This window comes from Parus major, chromosome 4 (genome assembly GCF_001522545.3).
Source record: "Parus major isolate Abel chromosome 4, Parus_major1.1, whole genome shotgun sequence".
NCBI lineage: Eukaryota > Metazoa > Chordata > Aves > Passeriformes > Paridae > Parus > Parus major.
The window spans coordinates 9,776,584-9,803,291 of NC_031771.1; the positions used below are offsets into that span (position 1 = coordinate 9,776,584).

Below are 26,708 nucleotides of genomic sequence, written 5' to 3' on the forward strand. Positions count from 1 at the left end.
TGCATCCAGATCTGGGGTTCTCAGCATAAGAAAGCCATGGACCCTGTTGGAGCAGGTTCAGAGGAGGCTATGGATGCTCAGAGGGCTGGAGCACCTCTCCTATGAGCACAGGCAGAGAGAGCTGCTGCTGTTCAGCATGGAGAAGGCTCCAGGGGTTATAACAAATGAGGGACTGTGACTTTTTAGAGGGGCAGACAGTGATAGGGCAAGAGGGAATGGCTTTAAATTAAAAGAGATATTTAGATTGGATAGTAGGAAGAAATTCTTTACTGTGAGGGTGATGAAGCACTGACACTGGGTGCACAAGGAAGCTGTGGATGCCCCATATGCCTGGTGGTCAAAGCCAGGTTGGGCAAGGCTTTGAACAACCTGGTATAGTGGAAGTGTCCCCTGTCCATAGCAGAGGCTTAGGAATGAGGTGATTTTTAAGGTTTCTTCCAATCCAAACCAGTCTGTGATTCTGTAATTTAACACATCAGGCTGCCCTAGCTTTCAAATCTGTCTTAATGTGCAGGCCACTGTCAAGTATTACGCACCAGCTTTGAAGTTTACTGTGTCACAACTCGGAAGGTTCAGGCATCCTCAAAACTACTTTCATGAAGCCTAACTTTTTGCTGGAGCAAATTGAGTTCAGATGCCTTTAAAAATCCTGACTAGGATGATTGACACATGCCCACAGACTCTCAGAACTTGACAGGGCTTCTCAAATGTCAGTTCTTTAAAACTTGATCTTTTTATATCCCCACATTTAAGCAAGAAATTAAAAAACCTTTTCAAAAAAGCAAACCTTCTGTTGGGAAGACTGCTTCAGAGGCATCCTGAAAGAATTATCTCAGGCTGAATATGAATTTGATATCTGCATTTTTTAAAAAGGCTTAAACTAGGCATCATTTATGACCTCTTTCACAACTCTGGGACAACTCCTTTGTTATGAATTGCAGCTCCTTCCATTACACTTAGAGTACAGAGAATGCTGCAAGCATAAGCTCCCAGCAGAAGCACACATGAGGCAGTCAGTCCAATTCCCAAAGAGCTCCTAGGGCTATGTCTAAAACCAGGGATGAATGAAGATTATTTTTGTCCTATTGCTGAAGAAGTTCATAATCCAAACCTTCAAATGACGTCAATTTTCCAGGAAACATTCTGAATTCACAACTCACTTTAAATTGTGGTATACAAAAGACATTAAATATTTATTAAATTACAGCAGTTTTAAACAGGAGAGTTAAAAACTTTAAAATATCCAAATTTTGGATTCATGAGTTTCTTCATGACAATCAGTGGGTCCCTGGGATATTTGTTGGCACTTTTAAGAGTTCTTCGACTTCTTCCTGTAAAGCCTCAGCTTTTTCACTCAGCAGCATCTACAACAAGAAAAAGAAACAAAAATTAGAAAACAAATACAAGCATTACCTACTACTCTTAGATAGATTAAAACACCCAAGTTTCTTTCCAAACTTGCACTTGGGTCTGTGAAGGACTTCTGCTCCTGCTCCCAGGACCACAGCAACTTTCCCCCCGAGGACCAGCATTTTTTTGCACTTTAGTGTACACCCATATAGAAAGCAGTCACACAAAAATTCATACAGCACACAGATGATTTTCTTGACTCTGACATCACATAATACACCAAATTTACAGAACATGAACAGTTTCATCTGGAACTGTTAAGGAACATTTTTAACCTTAGACATTTATTTTCCATGTTGGAATAAATATTTTCAAGTTGTGCCTGCTGAGCTGACAACTTCTTTTATTTGAAATTTCTTACTACAGCATTTTACACCAGACATATAGGACTGCTGATATCAGCAGTTGTTTAATCCACTGCCCTGAGCTTTGTTGCTGGCATGGAGAAAAACAGGACCCCATGCAAGCACTCTTCTAACTTCCCAGTTAGAGAAAACTCCATGAATTTAGTATCTGAGCATGACAGTATGGTAGATTGCTAGATTTGTCACTGACATAGATAAGGCATCTGCATATATCCCTTTCTTTTGGATCCCACAGCAACAAACTAAAAAAGCAGCAAGAAGCCTACAACGACATTATCTGAACGTGACCTTTTAAGTGCACAACCCCCAAAGTTGGTATTTTTACTTTGTGAGAATGTGCAAACCAAAACTTTCTAACTGACTGCCTTATTTTTACACCAACCACCCATCCTTTTATTGTGGACATTCCATTCTCTTATACTAAGAGAGCTTGCTCTTTTAGTAGAATCAAACATAAAACCAATACTATTGCAGCAGCAGATGATGAATGGACATAGAGAATACCAAATACCATCCCTTGATAAAGTACTTCCTGTATTTTTTGTTTAGACACAAGTCAGTGTTTGTTACAGAATCTGCATATTCGAAATGGAAAAGACAGGAAAGAATAACAAGGGCATGACAAAAGCAACCTAAATAGGTGAGGCTAACCCAGCACCTTGTTGGTTTCCATTTCTACAAGCCTACAAAACCTATTCTTTTGTCACAACTACCACTAGACCTTCTGTAAAATAAGTCCTGAGATATTGACAGAACTGAGCATTTCAAGTATCAGACAAGCTGTCAAGTATTTTTGCCCTTTGCTTCCCCTCTGAAAAGCAGCACCACTTGGCACTATCTGGGACCTGACAGAGATCAGCATTTGGATCACAAACATCCACTAATGTCTTTACTAGTAAACCAAATCCTTCTCTTTTAAATATCATTCCATGATCAAACATCCACTTTTGACATACTGGAGTCCTGAAGCAGGTTTTTACAGCTTTGTTTCTAACTCACCTTTGCAGATGAAACTATTTGTTTGGCTTGACGTCGTGACAAGTGCTCAATCATCCGCACCAGGGTTTCTGGATTTGCATTAGCCAAGTGTGCTAAAGTTTTGTAGCCTGCGTTGTAAAGCTGTTTTGCTCGTGCCTGATAGTACAAAATTGTGTTAGATTATCAGAACAGGAAATAAGAATTACTGGTAAGTGCCAATCTCTGCACCAACCTCAAACATTTCATTCTGAAAATCAATCCAATTCTCTTTTTCTAACATGAATACTCCCTGAGAATCTTTATAGCCCAAAAGCACAGCTTCACCACTAAGATTTACCACCTGCAATCTTACCCACCTCTTAGGAACCCATTTGCCTTTATTTTCTCTGAGCTAGATAATACCAATGCTGCTATCTTCTCTTGTTACCATGTTTACTGCATTCACTGTCACTGACAGGAACGACAGTTCCACATTCTTTGGAGGTGTCTGTCTTGTTTAGCTTCTCAGATTAAAACCTCACTGCCACTAAATTCAATAGTTTTCTGACAAACTCATTCTACAATATGCTGGACAGGCTAGTTAAATCATTTTGCAAAGAGTAGAACCTTGGTCTGGAGCCCCAAAAGAGCTTTTATTTTAATAGGAGTCTTTGATTCAGAGACTAGTTTAATTTCTTATTTAAAATACAGGCAGAACTACAAGTGATTGCCAAAGCCAGAGCTCCCAACAGGACTTTGCATATTTCTGCAAGGATCTTCTAACTTAAATATGTAAATTCTTATTCCTCTTTACTCCCATGAACTGAAGAGTCCTCAAATGAAAGAAACCTGGACTCTGTTTTCCAATCAAGTGTACAGCTAAATTATTGTCCAAATACAGTATTTTCATAGTTGTTGTGGCAGCAGCCAGAAGAAAAGTATTGGCTCCAGCTCCCATTTCCTCAACAGATCACTTTTCCCCCAACCTCCAGACTTTTGTGGAATATCTACTGAATTATGCCGAATTCCCAGCTACAAATTAGCTTGGTCTTCCAGATACACTTGAAAGGCAGAGTAACATTTAGCACACAAGTTAACATTGAAAAGTTTCAAGGAGCCAGGTTTACTGACCTCTAGAACCCCTGCTACCTCCATCAGAGGGATGAGTTCTGTCTTAACACAGTATGTCAAACGCTTGGTAAGTTCTGTCAGCAAGGCTTTATAAACCCAGAATTCTTCCAGTTCCTGCAGAGACAAAGATGGCTAAAACTCAGCTCCAGAGTTCTATATTTGGGAAACATGACTGACAAAACTCTGCTGTGGCAACAAGCATACATTTGGGATTTAGATGGGGGAAGCACTAATATTTCTAGTCATCCTTCCAGAGAGTTGCAGAAGTGTATTCAGTGCTCTTCAGCTGAACATCCCAAAGCTGGGACAATTCTGAAGGATAAGCAATGCATTATTTCAATTATTTCACCAACAGCATTGGCAGTGATCAATGCCCTGTAAAATTTGTATATTTTCACATTCTCAGTGTATAAAGCTTGCTTTTACTATCAGAAATGTCATTGTATGAACATTCTTTGCTCAATAGAAAAAATAATATAGAACAGGAAATGTGAAGAAACATTTTTGCACAGGAAATATGAAATACCACACCTGTAATTCAGCTCTAAAGTAAGACAAAAAAACCTCCAGATTTTGCAAAACTAAGCCACAAAGAATTTATTTACATTCTTTTAACACAGTACCTCACAGAAACGTAGAAGGCAGGATGCAAAGGAGGCAGCAGAATTGAGGAGATTTTGCACATATCCCCGGGACATATTAAATTTCTCTGAAACACTCCATATATTGGTGTCTTTCAGTAGGGTATAAAGGACAAACGTCAGGTAGAACCTGTTCACCACAGCATTGTCCACATGCTAGAAATAAGACAAGCTAGAATTCAGAGCCAGTATCACATTGCAGATGTTCTGCTGGTACTACAAGGCAAATCTTTTCGTATCTACTCCCTTCAGAGCTTTAAAACATTTCTATATTACACACAAAGACATTAAAACATAAAAACCAATGAGATTAAAAGTGATTAAAATGATTTAATAATCAGAACAGCAATAAACAACATTAGCAGAAAAATAATCTGGAATTTGTAAACAGTCAAATGAAATGACTCAACTGTCATCTTAAGTATGAGGAATCTCCAACCTACCTTTCTGATGGCTTGACCAGAAGCCTTTTTTGTAATAAAGCTTTCAGGTACTCCCACAATATCTGCTACTTTTTGCTCTGCTGCGCTTAGCTGGTTGAACTAAAATAAATATAAAGAATTTTCAGATATTTAGTTCTGTTAATATTATAGAAAACACAAGTGTATCATTTACAGTGCAACAATGTTTTTCAGTATCTCTACAGAATCAGTAGAGTAATACTACAGTCACCAGTCACAGCCAGCTCTGAAGGTTCTTCCCCTCCCTGTCTGAATTATCTGTAAATGCCCATTTCTGAATGCCTCATTTTAACAGAATTAAACAGATTTTAGTGTTCCCCCAGTAAAAATAAATTAGCGTATTTGCCATCAGACTGTTACCCCACTTTGTGTCCAATGTGTACAAACCCCCTCCAAATTTAATACACAGGATTACTGAATGCCCCAATGCATGTTTGATAGCAATTTCTCACCTGTCTCAAGTATATCATCCAATCTGGGCTACAGGTAGAAGTCATATCATAGGGAGTTGACAGATACAGAAGATGAAGATTGCTCTCGAGAACCAGCCCTTCCAAACCCTTCTTCAAGTCTCTGTACAGAAGATTGCAGTATGCCAAGTCTATTGAGCCTAGAGAATCAGCACACAGGGTAAGAATAAGCACAATTATAAACAGGCATGCAGAGTGATATGAAATACATTTTAACACGGAAACAGTATTGTCTTTACCTTCCACAAAAGCTTGTTACATCATCTGAACAGGAGAGAAATATCTGTAACCTGAGTAACTGTTCTAACATAACACGAGTGAAGCAAAGCTGAGGAGAGGCAGTCACCTATTTCCATGTATGTTCGTTGTGTGTGGTTTTGGAGTGCTTATGAAATGCCTTGGCTTTACTGAAATCCTGCAATAATATAGATTGAAGGAACCCTTCAGACTCATCCTACTTCAATTACATTCCATACCCCAAAATCTTTATGATATGACAGGAAAACAGAACTTCCTGATATTTTTTTTTAAATTACAATTGGTCTACATGTCATATCCTCTTTCCCTCTTAAGCTTTCCAAGAAATCCTTCTGTTTACAATAACCTGTTCATAACAATTAACTGTAAAACAAGGTCCTGAGCCACTTTGATTACAACCACTAAATCAAACCTTGAAGTGTTTTTTTTAGGGGTACAGTTCTGGTTTTGCTCCCAGTAGGATCAATATTATCACACTTCATTCCCATCACATTCAGTCATGAATGTGATAAGCTACTAAATGATAAGCTACTTCACTCCCATTTCAGTCCACTACATCATGTAGTAAAACTCTTTCTCTGCAACTTATTTTTCATTGCAGCTTAATTATAAGACTAGAAAAAGCCTTACCCTTATATGTAGCTTTACCCAAGGGTGTGATTGTCAGTGTAGATTTGGAATTGTAGTCCTTCTCAGATATTCTTCCTTTTAGGAGTCCTTTTTCTATTAGATTTTCCAGCCCATCTTTAATTATCTCTGAGAGGCTCTTCTCTTTAGACAGTAGCTGCTGCTGAACACCCAGCAATGTACAGAGCATAAAATTGTCTATTTCCTCATGGGTAACTGCTATCTGCACCAGATTGGAAATTAATTAGCATATTTAAAGTTATAATTTCACATGGTTAATAAGACATAGATAGAAATTACTGAATAAAGTGTTTGTGTTTCTATAGAAATACATCCCAACAAATAGAACGATAGCTGCTTGGTGGTGGATCTGATGGACTGCTCTCCATCTGTTCTATTATTCTAGCTACTGTGTATTAACTTGTTTCCACTGTTTCTATTTGTATTTTGAATCAAGTATCAGAAATATATTTTGTTCTATTCTATTGTATCATAGGGTAGATATCATTTTTGTTTTTCCACATAAGGTAATTGTTGTGTTACATGATTACTTACTAAGTGAGTTAAATGAAAAGATCTAATCAGATAAGGACAAAAAAATTGATTAAAGCTGTTCTGAACTTTGCAAGACTGAGCAAAGCAGTCAAAAAGACTGTTTAAGCAGTCTGTCTTTTTCTACAGAATCAACAGGAGACATTTTCTCGGCATTTCCAAGCACTTAAGTTACTCACATAGAAGAGGTAACTGATACCTTCAGTCCAACCAAAGATAATAACAGGCTCTGCATTCCCTTGGTCAACTCCAGCAGAAGGTTGCTGTAACAGTTCTCCAAAGGACTGTGAACTAAATCCTGAACCTAAAAGGGGCAAGGAATAAATCAGTACAGAGGAATATTCATGCATTAATTTTACACTTTAAAAAATCAAACCTGATATCCATGATTCAGATTATAAAGAAAATGAGGATAAGCATTGAAAGTTTACAGTTCCCATCTGACAACAAGCCACATAAAGGTAGTTTAAAGCTATTATTACATAAGTAAAATACTTACAACTTTAAGAGGTAAACAAAAATTAACCTAGGCAGCTTGGCTCCTCTTGTTTATTCCACCATTTTAACCCAGCAATTTAAATTACTGATAGCTTTGTAAAAATTACCAAGTGTTTGTCTTTTTCTTGCACTATGAGAATACTTTCTCCAGCACTGTCAATACCAGCTCGACCAGCTCTGCCAATCATTTGTTTATACTGGTGCTTCTTCAAGAAGTCATTGCCAACATAAGGAGCTCTGAGAATCACCCTGCAGAGAAGTCTTGAATAAGTTTTACTTTATATTCAAATTACTAAAGCAGCAATAAAATGTTACAAATTCAAGTTAATTCTTTATATGTGCCCCTTACCTCATAACTAATAAAAATCAAATGCACCTCTTTGGACAGATGTGCAAATCAATTGTAAAGCATCAAACTATTTATGGTGTATTAGATCTGCACACAGAAGTGGATTTTTAGCAAACAATCTTTGGTCACACAGAGTACAGCAGCCCTGTCATCAGAACTTGTATATGAAAATATAATAAATTTTTGTGTTAAAACATATACCAACTGTAACTCCTTAGAAAAAGCTTATTTTACCATTTAAACATTGTTCTTAGGAGAGTATCTCCCAACCACTGTCCTCTTGAATAACACTACTAAAAACACTAAAGCATTTTTCAATTTATTAAAACTTATTTAATCCATTTAGGTAAGTGTTCTTCAGTGATATACTCTGAGTTATTTCCTACTGATTCACACTTCCTACATAAATACTGCACAGTCTTGTATCCCAAGCTGAACACAAAATCCCTGATCCTTCCAATCTGATGGTAAAAGCACAAGCACTTTAAATAGCACTGAGATTTCCAACTTATTTAAGATTTTTTTTTTTTTTACAAAGCAAGAAATCAGTGCAAAAAAAAATAAGTTTTGGCTACTAACCTTCTAGCTGGCAGGTTGACTCCAGCAGCTAGAGTGGCTGTGCAAGCAAGCAGACACAGGACACCTGAAGAATAAGCTTCCTCTATGCTTTTTCTTTCATCATTTGTAAGGCCACTATGGTGATAGGCAATACCAAAAGGGATTGTTTGCTTCAAAACAGGACAGACAGTTCCATTTCCAACACTCTTCAGGCTCTTGATGAGATCTTCTTTTTCTTTCTCCCTGTGAGCTCTAAATTCTCTTGGAGGAGGAAAAGCATTTCTTTAGACATCGACCAATCATTAATTAAAAAGAAAATCAAAACCAAGAGACAGGCTTAATGTCTACTTCTGTTCATCATCCATTCCTCTAACATCTAAGTTGAAGAAATAGTTATTTCTAGAAACTTTGAAACAGCAATACACAGGAGGCCGATTTAATTGCAATAGAACCTTCCTTATTTGCAAACACAGGAACAGAAGGGATCAAATACTGGCTGCTTTACATTTTACAACTCAGATTTCCAAGGTGGGTATGGAACAGAGATATTCCAATGACTACCAAAGTACATGACCAAATACCAAGACATAGAGAAAAACATTTGTTTTCAAAACTTCCAGAAACCAGTGCCAAAGGGACACAAAGATTAATTTAGTATGCTTTTCTTTCTTTTCTTTAGTATTTTCCTCTGACAATCATCTTCTTCAACTGTTTTGGTATAAAAGTAAGAACTTTAAAAAAAGTTTTTATTTTATAAGCCTTTTGCAGTTTGCTATCACTTATGCAGTTAGCAACTTCATATGATTCCATGTTCAAAGCATTTACTTCTAATCACCAAGGAAAGACGCTTGCAAACTAGATGACAATAAATACTAAGTTGTAAGCAATTATTTCACGTATAATTAAAAAAAAAGACAGAAACTTACTTCTTGAGGTACTTGCACACCATTGAAGCTACATTTTCACAACTCTTTTTAGTGGAACAAAAGATTAGGCAGGAATATTTAGGAATAACTTCAGTAACCAGTGCAATGATGTGGTCAGGATCTGCTTTCTCCAGATTACTAGAATACTGTAATAAACACAGATTAAGTAATTTTTAAACTCGGGAATTAAGTCATAACTTAAATATTCAATATTCATTCTCAGCTGTTGCTTGAATACTCCCATTTGATTTAATGTGACATAATTCTGAGAAGTTGTAGGGTAAGCTTTTCCCCCAGCCCTCACTTGAAAGACATCTAACTTGAGGGATATATGGATATACAAATCAAATTCTTTGCTTTTTCCCTTAATAGTTCATTTTCTTTTAGCAACACTTGTGATACTGGCAGTCTACCATTACACTCATTTTCCTTTGTAAAGGTTGAAATTAATCCCTACAGGGCAGTAGTAAGCTGGCAAAACCCCCAAAGGGTATCTTCTTTCAGTTTTGCCTAAGAGTGATCAACTGTTGAGAAAATCTATCTCCAAACATAAGATGCTGAGTGTCTGGAATACTCAAACACATTACTCTTCACATGTCAAAATACTGAAGAAACTTCTACCATGAGAAGTAAAAAAGAAGTGAAAATCAAGTTAAGCATTCAGTATTTTAAGGCTTTTTTCCTTCCCAAATCCTACCACTTCTTTGTCATGGGTACTACAAATGAATTATCATGTTTAAGTAATTTCTCTAGTAAAAAGTCTATAAGAAAATCACTGTAAAATAATGCATTTCACAACAGTTCAAAGAAACTACAAGCATGTTTTTACCTTGAAATTAAGGAGCCGTGAAAAAGCAAAGCCATCTTCTGCTTTGCTGTCAACTGCATAAATGGTGTCTCCTATCTTTATGTATTCCTTTAATTCTACCTAGCAAGATGGAAGCCACAAAGAGAAACTTTGTTAAATTACTCTGTTTTCTCTAAGCTGTTGATGATGTACAGCTTTTCTCTAAGCATCACATGTCATATACATACTTGCACATAAGCAGATGCTTTAGAATTTTTAAGAGAACTTAATTGTTTTAATTATTTGCCTTGATAAAGCATGGAATCATAATGAAGAATGCCAAAATTGTATCCCATGAGCTATTTATAAATCATGCTGTCCTGACAGCATACAAGAGCCAGCAGTACAGATTCTAGTTACACCAAATGGACTGCAATGATTCATCACAGTAGCTGTAATTTAGGAATTGCTTAAGTTAAAATGAAACAAATGCATTAGCACAACAGTATAAAGGTTATTGAATTTGTATATTTAGAAGTGCATAGTGCTATTCATTGTACTGTTAGTAGTTAGAGAGCAATAGCAGGCCTTATATTATACTGTGCAGTTAAGCACAAAAGCTGTGATACATTATGATTTTAAAGGCAAATATCCTCTTTACTAGCTCCTGTATCTTGTATACAGACCGGTCTAAAATTATTAGTGTAGTACTCTGCTTGCAGGAACTTCTGCAGGTCTCCAACATTATTTAATGTTGCACTCATGCCAATGATTTGTGTCTTTTCTGTAAAACAGAAGTTGAGATGAATTTATTATCACATGACCAACTTTTAAAACATCTGTTAAGTATTAAAGTCATGAGACTTCTCCTTCATCGTTAGTCTTTTCAAAATGCCAAAGTAGAAGATTTGAAAGGAAAGGCTGCTACTAAAGAAACACTAACTATGAAATAATACTAAGTTACAAAATACTGAGACTTAAATGTGATAAAATAAGCATTTAAATGGACGCCTAAAGGACTCCTACAAAGAAATGGAAGACATTTGACAATACCCAGGATTTCACAAAGAAGTATCAAAAGAGCTTCAAAAACACCCTAACATCATTAAAGGGTCAATTAACACTTAAATGAGAAAATGCTGTTAATACATAGATTCATGCCATGTTTTTCAAAAGCAGCCAAAATAGCACAAATCCAGAAAGTGATGGTGGGACCTCTCTCAGAGAGGCCACAACTACAAAACGTTAATGACATTAACTGTAGCCATGACTTACTGCTGGTGTGAAGAACTTTTGCAAGAGTAATTTCCAGTATTGCTCCACGACTTCCCTCCCCAAGCATATGCAGCTGTGCACAGAAGGGAAACAGGAAAGGCAAGAATGCTAATGAGTTGAGAGTTTTTCTACAAAAACCCCTCCAAAATATATAGACCTAAAGAAATACTACAGAACTGACTTTGTTGGATTTCCTCATGATATCTCTAGTGTAAATTTGGATTGTTAAGTTCAGATGTATAACCTCATTTAAAATGTATGAATCATAGAAAAACAAACTCATGGGTAAATGCAGACAACAAGATTTACCTTCCATTTAACTAGACCACAACTGACACAAACAGTTAACTCCTGACAGTAAACAATCACTGTGGGGATCTTTGTATTCACCAGTCTGAGGCAATCTTAAACAAAATGTGGTTTAAGCAACACTTAGAGTAACAACATTCCTAGCAGCCAGCTTCCAGAAAAAACAGAAGTTAGTGCTTCAGCTGCCCTCTGTTGAGAAGCTACAGTGCTAAAGTGTGGTCAGTCAGCCTGAAGAATTCCATGAATTAAAATCCCTCTTAGATGTTATACACGTTATTCAACTTCACAATCAACCCTTGGTTGTATTCAACTCAGCTCTACCACTATAAGAGGCAATTTTCACAGCCAAATGTTACTTGATATTTTTCTTTTTTGTCAATGTTTCACTGGATCATTAATACCAGACACAAAGTTGCATGGTTTCACATCTAAGCCTTAAATTCTAGGCTTCATAAAGTACATTCCATACAATTAAAATTCTTTATGCTTTTTTGCAATCCATTAGATACTTCTAAATGTCAAGTAGTTATGCAGGAATTCATCATCAACCACTACCACCACAAATCTCTCAATATAAATCTATTACTTTAAAATAGCAATGCTTAATTAAAAAAAAAAAACAAAACAAACTTTCAGAATTACAGAATTATGTATAATTATGTACAATTCAGAACATAGAAAATAAAAGCAATTTTTAGGATGAACACTCTGAGCAAAACCAAGCAGGCAAAGAACTGCTCCTTCTTAATTAATTGCTTATTAGAGTCCTAAAAGAACTTGCATCTGATAAATCTGAGTACATCTTGTGGCCTACCTCATCTACCACAACCAGGCCAAGGTCATTGATTCTTTCTGTTTCGATTAAGGAGTTCACCAGAGCGTGTCCTTTTTCTATAGTAGCAATATAAAGAGATTTTTTAACTCTCCTTTTGACTGGTGGAAATCGTCCTTTACTTCCTGCATATTCTTCAACCAGGAAACCCAATTCTATCCCAAAACTTGATAAACCCCTAACCTATAAAAGAAAATCAATTAGAGAACAAATTCATGCTCATTTTGGATTTCATTTTCCATTTTTTGGAGCTGCCTCAAGAATTCAACATACAGAAAACCGACCCATATCACAATTGGCTGCTTGAGTTAGTGAAAACATATTAGCTAGGAATATCTATTCCAGCTACAGAACTGAAGTGTCTACACATATTATGAAGCTTTATTTCATCTGTTCTCTAAAACTAGCTTTCCCTTTATAACAAAAAATGTTGGTTTTTAGTTCAAGATCACCTCTTCAGCAAGCTGAGTGTCACAGCTCTTAGGCTGCAGAACATCCCAAAAAGGCATTGTTTCAAAATTCAGCACCCTTTACTTCATAACTCAACATCTTCACCTCATGATTTGCATCTGCTCCACTGCAAAACACTGATCCTCATAGCAGCATTTCAGAGAGGTCACTCACTTCCCACCATATATTCACAAAAACCTTGCTGAAAACCAGGCAAGTGAGCAAGTAAACAAAGTGTATCAGGAAAGATTTATATAAAATTAAAGCAGTACCAGAAATACTGCAACCAGACCTTTTCTTGGACAATGGCAACATATGGCAGGATCATCAGAACATCCTTCTGCCTGCAGAGTAATTCTTGGAGAATTATTATTTCAGCTACAAGAGTTTTTCCACCACTGGTTGGCAATGAGTATATCAAGTTCTTCCTTTGCTGTAGGGATTCTAACATTAAGCAGTCATGCTGCCACTCTGTAAAACAAAAAGGGAGCTATCAGCAACCCCAGGGACATGTCAGTTGATACCAAAATGCCTGTGTTTCATTCAGAACACTTCGATCTCAGTGTTTGAGAGCTTTTCCTCAAAAAAGCACTTAAAGCTTTCAGTGATGGTGACTTCCAAAGTCCTCTGTAATCCAGATGGATACCATTCACCCTTTCTATCCATCTAAAACACCAAGATAGCCACATCCTAAAACAGGACAACTACTTTCTAACATAGCTTACATTAAGCATTACCTTATATATTTTTACAGTATAATGAGTGAAACAGACAACACTCCACTAGCAGTTATTTTTTGTTTTCCCAACAGACCATTAGTTACACTACCATAAAGTGTTTCAATCCCTCGAAGTTGTCTGAATAAATCTTTAATCTTGCTAGATAATCCATAAAAAGGGCCTATATCAACAGAAGAAGATTCAATAGCTTTCCTAGCCACAAAAATCTCTTCAGATAAAACAGCTTCTTTGAGCTGCTTGGACTTGGAGACCTGCAGAGTCTGGGCTCTAGCATTTCCAGTCATAGCACTTTTCAGGTGATCTTTGAGACTCTCAGTTTTAAATAAAACACACTTGGAGCGTGAGGAAGAGTCAGTAGGTCTGTTCCTGTGTTCAGCACCAGCATAAAAAGACAATGTGTCCCTAATTTTGTCTGAGAAAGAATTCACATGTTCATCCCTCCCTTTTGAGACAGGAGATGTTCTAGAAGCAGAAGAAAGTTCATTCATTTTTTCAAAATACACAAGTTGTGATGATGGCAAGTCATCTAAAACAGACTCAGTTAATTCTTGATTGCCATCAGCTGGGTTACTGTCACACGTTTGGCAAGCACCCTCTTTGTCACTTTTAAGGACAACCACGTTTTCTGAAGCAGAAAAATTATCTTGCTCTTTCTGGTGAACTCCTGACTGCAGGTTCCCAAGTATGATCTCTCCATCTGCTTTCACATCCATATTTTTATCGTGCAGGTATTTGTCTTCAATATCATCCACCTGAGCCATCAATGAATCGTTTCCATAAAAGCTGTCGTAATCACCAAACATATCCTCCTCGCTATCATGACTGCACTGCAAAAACGAAACAGAAGTTATCAACCCCCTGAGGCAGCACCACAGAATGCAGAATAACTTGCAGAGCACAAATATCAGAGCCGATTCACCTAAGTCTGTCCCAGCTTGACACAAAAGCATTTTGTCTGCTGTCGCCTGTAAGGAAAACCCAGCTTGGGTTCTGAAGGGATGCCTTGACTGAGTGAAACAGATATCCAACAAGCAGGAGAATACGCGCGCAGAGAGAAGACAGAGATGATTTTTTTTAAAGCTAAAACCAAACGGTATCATACCCCCTCATGCAAAGTACAGCCCTTCCCGACACACTCCACCCTCCCAGACGGAGCTTCCCCGCCTCACCACCAGCCCCAGAATCCCGCCATCCCCTACCGGGGCCTCCGCCGGGGGTCCCTCGCCACCAGCGCTCGGTCTCTTGCAAGCCACCGGCGAACTGGCGGCGATGGGCTGCGCCGGGGCCCGGCTCCGCTTGCGCTCCGAGATGGAGCGGTTCCTCCTCCGCACGGCGAGCTTGGGCTCCGCCATGGCCGGGCTGCGCGGAGGCGGCGCGGGGCCCTCACGGCCGCGGAGGGACACAGGGAGATGCCGCCACCGCGGGAGCGGAAACTTCCGGCAGCAACCCAGTGGGGAAGCACGTGACCGGATCTTGGCCAATCGCCCGCCCTCAGTGGGAAATGCCGCTCTGCTATTGGCCAGCAGGCGGCCGGCGGCAGTGACGCAAGAGCGGAAGTGGCTGTGGGCGGTGCGGGGTGTCATGGCAGCGCGGGCCGTGGCGGCGCGGAGGCCGTGGCAGCGCCTGGTTCCCGGTATGTCCTTCCCGCTAGTCCGTTCCCCCTCTGTCGCAAGCGGCTGCGGGAGCGTTCGCGTGTCTGGGGTGTCGAGCCGTGCCGCCGCTAACCTTGTCACTCTCTCCCTTGCAGCCGCGCTGTGGGCGCGGCCGCGCCGCCTGCAGCATGAGGGACAGCCTGAGCGCTCCGACCAGGTGAGGCTTCTCCGACCTGCCCCGCCCCGCTGTCCCGCTGCTCCCTCTCCGCAAGGCACTAGCGATGGCTGGAGTCGCTTTGCTCTGGGCGCTGTGTAGCTCGGGCTCCACAGACCCCGAATCTGTTTGGGGAGCGCAGCGCAGAGAGGTCATCGGGCACTGGAAGTTAAGGCCCCACGGATCTGTATTCCAGTATCTTAACTAGAGCCTGTTAAACCTGCTGTCTTAGTAACTGGGATGTGGAGTCAGCGACAGGACAAGGACCAGTGGCCATAAACTAAAAACACAAGAGCTTTCACCTCAGCATGGGGAAAAACTTCTTTACACTGAGGGTGGCAGAGCACTGCAACAGGCTGCCCGTGGAGGTCGTGAAGTTTCCTTGCTGGAGACATTCTAACCCCACCTGGACACGTTCCTTTGTCACCTGCTCCAGGGGGTTGGACTGGCTGATGTACAAAGGTCCCTTCCAACCCTGACTGTTCTGTGACTCTGTGAAAAGTGAAAAATCACCTTTCGCATCTTGTAAGAACTTGGTGCTGGGTGTATTCTGAAGCTTGAGGAGGCTTTCAGTCCTTAGGAGGTATTTCTGAATCTCTCTTTAGAAAGTGTGAGCATGCAGGTGCTTCCCCAGGCCATTTGCTTTGAAATTATTATTTTTAAAAAAATAAAAATAATTATTGTGATTTATCAGACAAAATTACTTTTCTAACAGCTTCTTTAGATTTTGATTTCCAAGTAGAAGGTGTAAGCAATATCTTAGTGAGTGATTTAACAGAGTTGCTAGTGTCATTATTACTAAAATGTAAAAGGCTGTTTACCTGTGAGAAGTCTTTTAGGTTGCAAGGTACGAAGAAGTGAGTTAATAAAGTTATTGAAAAACTTCAGTGGTGCACTAAATAGCTCTTCTGGTTTTAAGACAAATACTGATCAAAGGACTAAAAGTAACAAATGTTCTCTATTTTCTTGTGAAGCTTACATCTGATAATAATTCTCTGCTTTCAGCCCATACACATGGAGAACCCCTATAAAGACCCTCCAAAGAGATGTGTCTTATGTGGAATAAACGTGGACTATAAGAATGTGCAGGTAAGTTTGAAAGTTATCCTTAAAGTTATCCTTAGATAAGGTAACTGCTTTACTGTTTTTAAATGTATCTGTAGGAAGTCCAAAGTGATTAAAAAAGTAATGATTAAGAAACTCCATTTGTATGTGTAGGGGCTTAAAACTTAAGAGTAAGAATATATGCAGGTTAAGGGTCAAATGATGCAGTCATGCTAAGATGCTTAATCTACTAATTATGTGTTACAACTTTGCTTTTTAACAAATAGAGTCCTTGGTTACAATTCAGCTGACACAAAGCATGGAAGTTTTTCCATAGTAAATACTGCCTAGCTCCAAGCTGTACCTTTTTCTTCAGGCAGAAAAAACAGATGAAAAAAATGAAAAATAGCATACAAGTAGTAATATAACATAAAGCTCAAAAAAAAAGTTCTTAAACTGACTTTGATTTTTCTTAATTTTAAGTAGCTTCTTTCCCAGTTTGTTTCTCCATATACTGGCTCCATTTATGGCAGGCATATCACAGGTATGTGAAGTATGAAATTAAATCATATATGGGTTAATAATAATGTTTTTGTGAGTCCAAGTAACTGTGTATCAGTAGTCTTTCTGGAAGTAACCAGTCTCAACTATTTTGTAATAGTATTCCCCTGACTTAGTAGCCTATGTCAAGGAATTAAAATATCCATTAATTATATGCATTTTGTATTTAACAGTAAAAGCACACGTGCATTTTTCTAGAAGGACTTAATCAAAGCTAGAGGGAATTGTCAGTACCATGCCTTTCACCTTCCAATGGCTTGCTTAGTGTTGAAACTAATTAATCTCTTTAGGCTTGTGTAACAAGAAGCAGAAGGAAATTACAAAGGCCATTAAAAGAGCTCATGTATTTGGTAAGCATGATTTTGCTTTTGGGTTTTCCAGCTCAAGGCTACTTTTCTACTAAGAACACCTTTTTTTTTTTTTTTCAAACAGGATTTATGCCGATTATGTTTAAGAACCCACAATTTCTCACAGACCCCAAGTTATGTAATATCAAACATCCAGAGTGATATACTGTACAGAAATAAAGAATAAAACTGTGTTTCATCTTTATATACTTGTTTGCTGGAAATGTGGTTTGCTAACATAATGTGTGGTTGACTGAGGGGTGGATGTCAGTCATTCTCTAATTTTTCTTCAGGAAGTTTCTGAAAGTTATTGTCTGAAGGAAGATTAAAGCAGTATTAGAAACTGGCAGCTGTATGGACCCCTTCCTCTGCTCACCAGTGTTGCTAAAGCTCATGTGGCTGTTTTTTCCCTTGCTGGGTTGTAAGATGGGGAGAAGTAAACAAGTACTGGTTTCCTGAGGATAAAGTAATGTACTTAAACTATGGCAGTTCATGTAGATAGCTGATTTTGTTAAGTGTTCATTTGATGCTCCCTGCATCAGGAAAGTAGCACTGCTTCTTCACCAGCAGCTTGAAGCTGTATCACTTTGAAGCAGTATGTGACATGCTTATCTGACTCGTGGTATCCTGTAGCATAGTCTTTGAACCCTGAGAGAGAGAAGACAGATGGAACTCTGGAAGGCAAAGTGAGGGAATGTCATCTTGGACTTATCTTTATGCTGAACAGAATTCATGCACTGGGGGAAAAAAACCAACCTGCAAAAATGCCCTGTTACATACATCTGTGCAGTGCAATAGATTGATACATCACTGGTATATACTGGCAGTAGCTTCTGCAAAGTCATCTGACAGATCAGAAAGTAGGAGAGTGTGGGTATTCATTTGCATCTCTGCTTTTTTCAAACACATCCTCATCTGTTTCAGTGCTACTCAGCGTAAGCTTCCTTTCCTGGTCACTGTCCTCTTGATCTTGAAATGATTCTTGGTGAAGCTGCAATGATCTGGATTTTTTGAATGACTTTGAAACTGTTGTGGATCCCCTGACTTTACGCTTGTTTAGATGCCTTGTTTCAGCTTCAGTGAAGTCTGTTTCCTCTACCATGAGAGTCAGTTTGTCCATGACATTAATATGGTGGTCTATGTTACAGCAGTTCTTGGATAATTGTCGGCCTTTGAAGGAAACAATGCATGTCTGAAGTCCAGAATTGGGGAAAAATGTTTGCAGTGCCTGACAAAGGAAAACATTCTCCTTTGGCTCTGCTGGGTGGTTTTCGTCTTCTCCTAAGGGAAAAAAACAGAGTTGCAGAACCACTTGCACCACTGCTGTTTTGGCTGCCTCGGGTTCAGAAGTGTTTTGTGCTTCTGTCACTTGAGCCAACTTTGGAAGGTCAAGGCTTGAATCACATTTGGTTAACTTACCCGAACAATTTTGTTGCTTTTTCCTCTTTATTTCTTCTTTTAATTGTCTCACTTCTGTTAAAAGTTTCTCTACAGATCGTTCACTGACTTCTACTGTAATGCATATTTTCTGTAAGAAGAAGAGCACGTTGATCAGCATATCAGTATTCACAGCAGCTGACTTAAAAATTGTTCCAAAATCCTTAAAGGTACTCATGGTAAAGTTGGACACAAAGTAGTAAAAGGCTTAAGTAATGATTTGGAGGTGGATTTGTCAGATAACTTAGACCTTGGTTTGAAGAAGGTGCAAGATGTTTTATTTGATCCCATCTAGGCAAAGGAGATCTAATAAACTACAGATACTACTCCTTCAAAATAATCCTCTTGTCAGAATTTATTAATGGACTTGAAGATTAAACATTGTACTTTCATCAAATGGGAATTTAGATCCTCAGCTTTGAGAATATAGTGTGCAGTACAGTAAATAGAACATGCTGATCTTTCAGTTTGTCCATGTTTTGGACATGGCTGTGTTTTCTCATGCAGTGCATGATGCTGTAGCTTTTGGCTGCCTTGGTTTTGTAGAACTGCTGAAGGTGAGGCAGGCATGCCCAGCTTACCTTCAGTTCCTCCTGCAAGGTGGCATACATCTCATTTATCTTATGGACCTCTTGTAGGGACCCATCTTCATGGAAGAATTCTGACCTGTGGACCAAGAGTAGAGCTGTATAATTGCAGTTAGTGATCCCAGTGCTTACTTAGTAGGAGCTTTAATTAGTAAAGAAGTGTTTTGAGCTTCAATGCCATGTGCCTGCTTTGAGACAGACGGCTCCTGGCAAAATATAGGACTGAATTAATTTCTAAGTATGCTGGAATGGTAACTGTAGAAAACAGGTCAACAAGTGAGCAAGGTATGGCTATAACATTTGCAAAAGCACTTAAATGCTTTTACAGAAAGGTAAGTGTGGTTATGGTAGTGGGAGGATACAGCTATCAGTAAATATGTGTTGTACCTGTGTTGTCTCACAGCTCTCACAAAACCAGAGGATACACAGGAACCAGACACTGTTCTGTAACCTTGCTGTTCTGCCATGCCCAAGTTGGTAACCACCAAGGGGACTTTCTGGAAAAGACTTCAAATGCAGAAGTATGAAAACATGATCTATTAATATGCAAAGGTCTCTCTTTGAAAGTTAAATGTTCTTGACTATTCTGGCTTGTGGTTATTTTAATAGTTTGTTCACAGTTTTATGGTTTATTCCTATGTTCCCCCATGTTTCTCCCAGAGTTGGTTGCCCCTAAATTGAACCCTCCCCTATGCTGCCCATCATTGAAATCAAACCCCTTATTCCAGTACCTTCCCTATCTGTCATTGTAAACCCTGTCGCTTGTTTTGGACCCTTCCCTGTCAATCCCCTGTTAGTTTAGCCCCTTGCAGTACCTCCTCTTTGGAATTCTCCTATTTCTTGAAGCCCCATTGGGCCTTGTGACCTGCCTTCTCCTCCCCCTTATCCCTATTGGATCCTGAATTGTAATCCCCTCCTCTCACTCCTCCCTCCTGGTTTCCCTATTGGTTAACTGTTTGTACCCACCCCCTGAAACCTTCATGTATTTAATCCAGTGTACGGGGTGTTCGGGGCTCTTCTGTCCCTCTCCCATTCGGCCTCAATAAACCTTTCCCTGCTGGAACCTCATACAGAGAGAGCCTCCTCCTTATTCCTTTGCCCAATCCCTGATGTTGGTTAGCGATCCTGCACCATAGAGCAAGTGGCTCTAAAGGTTCTGCCTGTGGTGTACCCCACACCAAGGCAGTTCCCCACACCTGGCGCAGCTCCAGAGCGTCCAGTGAGCTAGCCTGGGCTGCGGTGAACCAGGACCTGAAGGGACGGTTACAGTATTGTTAATCCTTGCTAAATGTATTACATCATGTACAGATGAGGCTAAAGGCAAACTTTGGGAGCAACCAGAAGCTGAGCAATATCCACAATTCCTCCTCTTTCTGACTACAACACACACTAATGCAATGCTTGCTAAGCCTAGCCTGTGAGCAGGATGTCTCTAAAGTTAACACCAATTTAAATATTTTGATGAACACCACGTATGGTTGACGTCTTGTACACAAAACAATTTGATCAGGAGCAGCTTACGTGTGTAAATAAACTGACAGTGTCTGCTTGGTGATGCTGGCACTACAGATAAAAAGGGGCAATTCCAGAACAGAATTCCAGTGTAAACCTTCAACTGGGCTCTGGCAATATAAGGAATAATCTTACTAGAAGTTTCAAAGGTAAAATAAACAGTGTTACTGATTCAGTTGCAATAAAGTAGAGACACTTTCAAGTTTTAGCACATGCTGTAGACATTACCCTTCCTGAGGCCGATGTAGAGCATGTTCCAATCTGTAAGTAGAACAACTTTCTGTCATCACGCTAGAGGTTAAAAGGAGGAATACAAGCCCCTGGTTTGATAGGTGTGACTGCAGGTTTTTATGGAGCACTCTTTCCCGGAATGTCATGATCTGGTCTGTGTTACGTCTGAATTTGTACCATCCTATTACACTCTGCGAGCAGAAGAAAATTCACAGTTACTGTTGAATCATGATGTCCCTGTGTGTCACACTGAATCAAGTTTCATTCAGCACCAGTCATGTCTGAATTGTTTGCTAGTAGGTGCATAGTCATAGTTTCGTAACTTGAAACCCTTAAAGCTTCTAACCCTAATTCCCATCTTCTTTCCTTCAAAACCAGATGTTGAATTGATCTGTTTCTGAGCCTGTGTTCAAGCTGAAACTGCAAGCTTTCTTCTGTTTTGTTGTTTCTTTTCAGCTTCTACTTTCCCCTTGTAAAACTTTGTTATGTGGAAAAGACTTAAGTTTTTTTGATGAAGTAGTCCTTAACCACTTGTGAGCTGACCTTAAGGTGGAAATTGGTGCAATTCCTTTGAGATCCAAGTATTCACTTGAGAAATTAATAATTAAAAACAAAGTTGTGACAGATACATAGGCAAACTCTAGTGAAAGATAAGCTAAACTGTTTTTTAAGGAGGAAAAGGATGTAACTGCTTTGACCAGCAGCATGAAGGACTATAAAAGGTTTAAAATGAGAAAAAGCCTTGATGCAAGAGGTATCCAGCACAGCCTCCAAAATTTGAGTAATCTCCTCAGTATGGTTTAGATTTGAAAGTAAAATACCTTCTTATAGCCTGATAGTATTTTCTTCAGGGCAAGTTCATTCAGGTCTCCTGCAGAATTATAAAAGCTAGAAGAAAATTAGGACAATTAAAGGGGAAGAAATATCTCCTTTTTTTTTTTTTTCCCCTCAAAATTTTTAATTAATACTGTTAAGGGTGAGATGTTAGAATGTATGGAATGCTTTTTTTTTCCAGTGTGTTGATACTCTTCTGTAGTTAACATGGTATCATAGCTCACCAGAAGGTGCAGTATGCCTTGTCTCTATTTCTACATGCACAGACAAACAAACAAACACACAAACAAAAAAAGACATAAAGAACCAAAATAGGAATAAGATAAGGCACTTTGCATCTGTAATTCCAAGAGGTTGATACAGCTACTGTAGTTACACCTGGGTGATTTTCTCAGCCAATATAAGTTTAACTCTTGAAAAGTTCAAGTTAGGGTTAATTTTAACTTTTCAGTATCTGTTTACTTAAGATTCTTACCTGAACAACTGGTAGCATGGAATATGCTTCTGTATGTCTGGAAAGAGAAAGCAATATTACTCTGGGTTCATCAGCTCAATATATCATGTCTGCTATAATCAGCATGAAACTGATAGAAGGACCAAGAAATAATTCTATGTAATTTCTTAAAATTGAATGCATTAATATCTAATTAAATAAGATGAAGGAAAGAAAAAATTTCAAAATAGAGTCTAATTAATTTTGTTGAATGTAAAGGGAACCACTAATATAAACTGTATTTTTTGGGTATTTTTCTACTTTGTCAATTGAAAAATCAAACTGGGTACTTTATATTTTTCTCCTTTCTGCTGGGTGCAGGAGTAGTATGTAGTATGAAGGATTTCACTTGAGTTACTCAGTGCACATCCACTCCAATCACATCAAGTGGTAACAAAAAATAGATCTGGCATCTACTTAGTGAAATTATTAAAGAGCTTGCAGCCTTCACACACAGAATTTTATAAGCTCCAAATGAAGTAATAGATGCTAATACATTACAGTTCACATCACTGATTGACCAAGCTTTTCCAGGGCAACTGTAGTCTAGAAGAGTTTGTGATGTAGCCAAGACAAGGGTCTAAACCCCAAGTTATATTTAATGTAACAAGCTATTTGTCAAAGAGTAGCCATTTAAGGAACTAAGAACTATTATTTCTTTTAAATTACTTTGTTTTCTGCATTAAAACTATAATTTTTTTAGCAGTTAAAATGCTACAAAATAACACTTCAGTGTGAGTTCGGTTGTTTGGTTTTTAGGGGTTTTTTTGTTTGTTTTTTTGTTTTTTTGTTTTTTTTTTTTTTACATCAGCAAAGCATGTAGGATCTTGCCATAGAGTTTTGACTGCTGTCCCTCAAAACAGAAATTTGTCATTTATTGCCCAAAAGCAATAATTTATTATTTTTTATTATTATTATTAAGTAATTTATTGCCCAAGCAGGCTATGCAAAATGTAGACACACTAACCGATTGTATAAACAACTTCAACATCATCCATTTGTGAGTCTGTAATGCTGTTCTTGGCTTCACCTTTCACATCTCCAAGGAGAAAACCTTCCTTCAGAGGGGAAGAGGAAAAAAAAAAAATCACATTAACAGTACCATTGAACAGACACTGCTGCTCTCCTCACCACTGGTGTGGCCTTATCTCTGTCCTGTGTACAGTTTTGGTGCCACAATGTAAGAAAAATACAAAGCTATTAGAAAGTATCCAAAGGAGGGCTGCAAAGATGGTGGAGGGTCTAGAGAGGAAGCCACAGCAGGAGTGGCTGAGGTCACTTGGTCTGTGAAACCTGGAGGAAAGTGAGAGGAGACCCCATTGCAGTCTACAGCTGCCTCAAGAGAAGTGGAGCGACAGACACTGATCTCTTCCTTCCACCGACCGTGACAGGACCCGAGGGAACGGCATGAAGCTGAATTGGGAGAGGTTTAGGTCGCATATCATAAACAGGCTTTTTGCCCAGAGGGTGTTTGAGCAGTGGAACAGGCTCCCCAGGGAAGTGGTCACAGCATCAAAGCCTGGCAGAGTTCAAGAAGTGCATGGACAGCACTCTCACAGGTATGTGGCGGGTGGGATTCTTGGGTGTCCTGTGAGTGGCCAAAAGTTGAACTACCTGATCCTTGTGGGTCCGTTCCAACTCAGCATATTCTATCATGATTTTCTCTCAAATACTAAGTGCTGTCTTCAGCAGATGAAAAATGCTGTCAAAACGAACTTATGTATGTATGTATGTATTTTTAAACAGAGTGAGTTGTCACTTATTTTTCCAGCCCTCAGTTAGGAAAATATCCCCAGCGAGGCAGTGCGGTGTGTTGGTGGGTTTGCGGAGGCTCCGGTGATCACTGAGCCCGAGCAGCCCTGAGCGGCCGGGCCGTGTGGTGCTGCTCACCGGGGCTGGGGTCGGGCGGCCTGGCCAGCGCCGCGCTCGGCCCGAGGCGGACACGGCGCTGCAGCCGCCGCTCGCCTCGTTCGGACACGGAGCGCTCACGTTTTTCCGCTGCTCGCACACAAAGCGACTCCCGGGGGCGGCGGGGCGGGACAGCCCCGAACCCGGACGCTCTCCCGGCAGGGTCGAGCAGGGGAGGCCCGCCGGCAGCGCGGCCGCGGCGGGGACGGCCCGCCCCTCCCTCCTCTCCCCCCGACCCGGCCCGGCCCTCCCGCGGCACCCACCGTGTCCGAGTCGGTGCTGAGGTGCTGGAAGGCGAGGGCGCCGAACACGAAGCCCGAGAGCAGGGCCGACGTGCTCTCGCCCTCCATGCCCGCAATGGCGGGCCGGGGCGCGGGGGGGGGGGGGCCCCCAGCCGCCGCCGGCGGCAGCGGCGCTCCCCGCGGCCCGGCCCACCGCGGCCCGGCCTGAGGGGAGCGCGGATCTGCGGCCGGGCTCAGCATCTCTCCTCAGCTGCAAAATGAGGGATTTGGGAAAATGTTCTCAAGAGAGGATGTTCTCTGATGTTTGATCTTTGTCTGCTTTCAAGCCTGGTCAACAAGAAGGGAGATTTAATCCGTGAAACAGTCACGGAATCAATTAGGTTGGAAAAGACCTCTGAGACCATCAAGCCCAAGCTGTGACTGAACACTACGGTGTCAACCAGACCATGGCATTGAGTACCATGCCCAGTCTTTCCATAAACATCTTCAGGGACAGTGACTCCACCGCCTGCCCTGGGCATCCCATTCCGATTGTCTAATCACCGTTTCTGTGAAGAAATTCTTCCTAATGTTCAGCATAAACCTCCTGTGGTGCAGGTTAAGACTGTAAAATAGCAGCTAACAAGCAAACTCTGACTGATGTCCACATGTTAGAAAGACAAATTACTTGTTGGTAGAATTGTCTTTAAGGTTTAGGGCTGGATGTGCTTTGATGGTCTCACCTGGGGGAGACCTAAGAAAGCTTAGGGAGAAGGATGCCCATTGATACTGGATACAAAGGATGCAGAATTTAGGGACAGTTCAAGGGTTTGTCCCGAGGATGAATCAAGCCGTCCTGTCCCCCTCATGCATTGCCCCCAGTCCCCCGTCTGCAGGCTCTGGGCTGAAGGGTAGGATCTGTGCTGATGGAACCACCACATTGAGCTGCACTACAAGCTTTAATTTGATACTTTCACCAAAACATCAGCATTTAAACTGAGCTCCCAGCCCACATCATCCCATTGGAGGTGCAGGTGGAGTGAGCCGTGCTCCCATCTCTGGAGTAGGAGGATTGTGTCATGCAGCATGAAGAGGCATGGCACCGGCTGAGCTCCTGTCCATACCAAGGCTGTGCATTTCGAAATGGGACATGCAGCTGTGAGTATGTCTGGAGGTGCACTGCGCTCTTTGAGAATGTGGGGAGAATCTTCTGAGTAAATAACCTAATAAAATGTGATAAAGATGTAATAAAATGATAATGTTAGATAATGGTCTGACAGCAGTAAACTGTACTACTTCTTCCTCAGACACAGACTTTGCAGAATGCATGTTTTGTATTTTTTGAGTTGTCACATCTTACTTCTTTTTAATACTTGTAGTAACATTTTTTTCCCCCATTCTAGCAGATGTTCATGGCATATCAGCCAGAAGAAAGCCTTATAAAACAATTTCAGGAAGAGAGAGTTACAAGTGATTACATTCTTTGAAATGTGATCAGAGATCTGGTCTAAAGGTCTCAGGAGTTTTACTCCCTTACTTCAGGAGAGCAAATGTTTGATTTCATCCCTCATCAGGACTATGGATAAGTGTTGTGGTAGAGTTGTTAGAATGTTGTTACGTTAGTTTATGTTAGTAGTTGATAGCTTGAAATATATCTTTTCCCCTCTTTTAGTTGTGATTTCCCCCTCAGCTTCTCTTTCTCCTAATTGTTTACCTGGCGGCAAGTTACCATGGTTACTGAAGTTTTTCTCCTCAGCTCCACTGCGAGAAGTCGGATGGAGTGGAGGGGAGACCCTGCTGGCATTTCCAGCTGCTTGAAGTTTCTTTAGCCCAGGAGACTCTTGTTTCCAACACGGAAGTTTGTAACTCTGTTTTTCCTGTCCCAGAATGTCTCTGAGCTATGGAAGCTGAGAGAGCATGCTTACCTTGCCTTCCCTTTCTTTCCCCCCTGTGTTGCCAGGAAACCAAGCTCCCCCCTCTCCCCCTCTGCCCCTCTGTGGAGAATACTCCTACACCTCTGTGGGCATTTGAAGAAGTTGGTGTCTGTTATTTCTTATCTTGGTGTGTGTAACCTTGATTTGTAGAAAGTTTGTAAGAAGTACTAACTGAGAAAATTATTTGTTTTTTCTCT

General features: G+C 40.1%; 3 protein-coding genes across 10 annotated transcripts; 1 reads left to right on the forward strand and 2 right to left on the reverse strand.

Moving 5' to 3' along the window:
* Positions 1-1,160: 1,160 nt before the first annotated feature.
* Positions 1,161-15,194, reverse strand: HELQ (helicase, POLQ like). 7 transcript variants are annotated; one of them, XM_015625180.2, is made up of 18 exons: positions 14,796-15,194; positions 13,685-14,423; positions 13,149-13,327; positions 12,389-12,589; positions 11,266-11,338; positions 10,677-10,774; positions 10,033-10,131; positions 9,204-9,349; positions 8,299-8,538; positions 7,478-7,619; positions 7,072-7,176; positions 6,324-6,543; positions 5,418-5,575; positions 4,948-5,046; positions 4,487-4,660; positions 3,864-3,977; positions 2,775-2,909; positions 1,161-1,364 (listed from the first exon to the last, which is right to left on the reverse strand). In XM_015625180.2, the coding sequence occupies exons 1-18, from the start codon at positions 15,177-15,179 to the stop codon at positions 1,278-1,280; spliced, it is 3,393 nt and encodes a 1,130-aa protein (XP_015480666.1). In that variant the 5' UTR covers positions 15,180-15,194; the 3' UTR covers positions 1,161-1,277. The 7 variants fall into 7 exon arrangements, with proteins under 7 accessions (XP_015480666.1, XP_015480669.1, XP_015480667.1 ...); XM_015625183.3 differs by lacking the exon at positions 14,796-15,194 and adding an exon at positions 14,699-14,715; XM_015625181.2 differs by lacking the exon at positions 12,389-12,589.
* MRPS18C (mitochondrial ribosomal protein S18C) lies at positions 15,148-17,559 on the forward strand. The gene is made up of 6 exons (XM_015625186.2): positions 15,148-15,229; positions 15,344-15,405; positions 16,408-16,491; positions 16,933-16,990; positions 17,298-17,357; positions 17,440-17,559. The coding sequence occupies exons 1-6, from the start codon at positions 15,178-15,180 to the stop codon at positions 17,514-17,516; spliced, it is 393 nt and encodes a 130-aa protein (XP_015480672.2). The 5' UTR covers positions 15,148-15,177; the 3' UTR covers positions 17,517-17,559.
* Positions 17,560-18,041: 482 nt separating this feature from the next.
* Positions 18,042-24,744, reverse strand: ABRAXAS1 (abraxas 1, BRCA1 A complex subunit). Of its 2 annotated transcripts, XM_015625185.2 has the most exons (9): positions 24,620-24,744; positions 23,416-23,506; positions 22,431-22,467; positions 21,943-22,009; positions 21,119-21,312; positions 19,766-19,885; positions 19,373-19,457; positions 18,774-18,882; positions 18,042-18,635 (listed from the first exon to the last, which is right to left on the reverse strand). In XM_015625185.2, the coding sequence occupies exons 1-9, from the start codon at positions 24,704-24,706 to the stop codon at positions 18,208-18,210; spliced, it is 1,218 nt and encodes a 405-aa protein (XP_015480671.1). In that variant the 5' UTR covers positions 24,707-24,744; the 3' UTR covers positions 18,042-18,207. The 2 variants fall into 2 exon arrangements, with proteins under 2 accessions (XP_015480671.1, XP_033369264.1); XM_033513373.1 differs by lacking the exons at positions 21,943-22,009; positions 24,620-24,744.
* Positions 24,745-26,708: the final 1,964 nt, after the last annotated feature.

What these genes read in the sequence shown, in the direction of transcription:
- MRPS18C (XM_015625186.2), top strand. Translation starts at nt 15,178, where the DNA reads ATGGCAGCGCGGGCCGTGGCGGCGCGGAGGCCGTGGCAGCGCCTGGTT. An exon ending in TGGACTATAAGAATGTGCAG is followed by an intron (nt 16,492 to 16,932) that starts GTAAGTTTGAAA and finishes AATTTTAAGTAG; the next exon opens with CTTCTTTCCCAGTTTGTTTC. An exon ending in TAAAAGAGCTCATGTATTTG is followed by an intron (nt 17,358 to 17,439) that starts GTAAGCATGATT and finishes TTTTTCAAACAG; the next exon opens with GATTTATGCCGATTATGTTT.
- HELQ (XM_015625180.2), bottom strand. Translation starts at nt 15,179, where the DNA reads ATGACACCCCGCACCGCCCACAGCCACTTCCGCTCTTGCGTCACTGCC. An exon ending in GCCTGGTTGTGGTAGATGAG is followed by an intron (nt 11,339 to 12,388) that starts GTAGGCCACAAG and finishes TTCTGTGCACAG; the next exon opens with CTGCATATGCTTGGGGAGGG. An exon ending in TATCTTTGGTTGGACTGAAG is followed by an intron (nt 6,544 to 7,071) that starts GTATCAGTTACC and finishes AATCTGGTGCAG; the next exon opens with ATAGCAGTTACCCATGAGGA.
- ABRAXAS1 (XM_015625185.2), bottom strand. Translation starts at nt 24,706, where the DNA reads ATGGAGGGCGAGAGCACGTCGGCCCTGCTCTCGGGCTTCGTGTTCGGC. An exon ending in CTACATCGGCCTCAGGAAGG is followed by an intron (nt 19,886 to 21,118) that starts GTAATGTCTACA and finishes CTGCATTTGAAG; the next exon opens with TCTTTTCCAGAAAGTCCCCT. An exon ending in AAAGCAACAAAATTGTTCGG is followed by an intron (nt 18,636 to 18,773) that starts GTAAGTTAACCA and finishes TTTTTCCCTTAG; the next exon opens with GAGAAGACGAAAACCACCCA.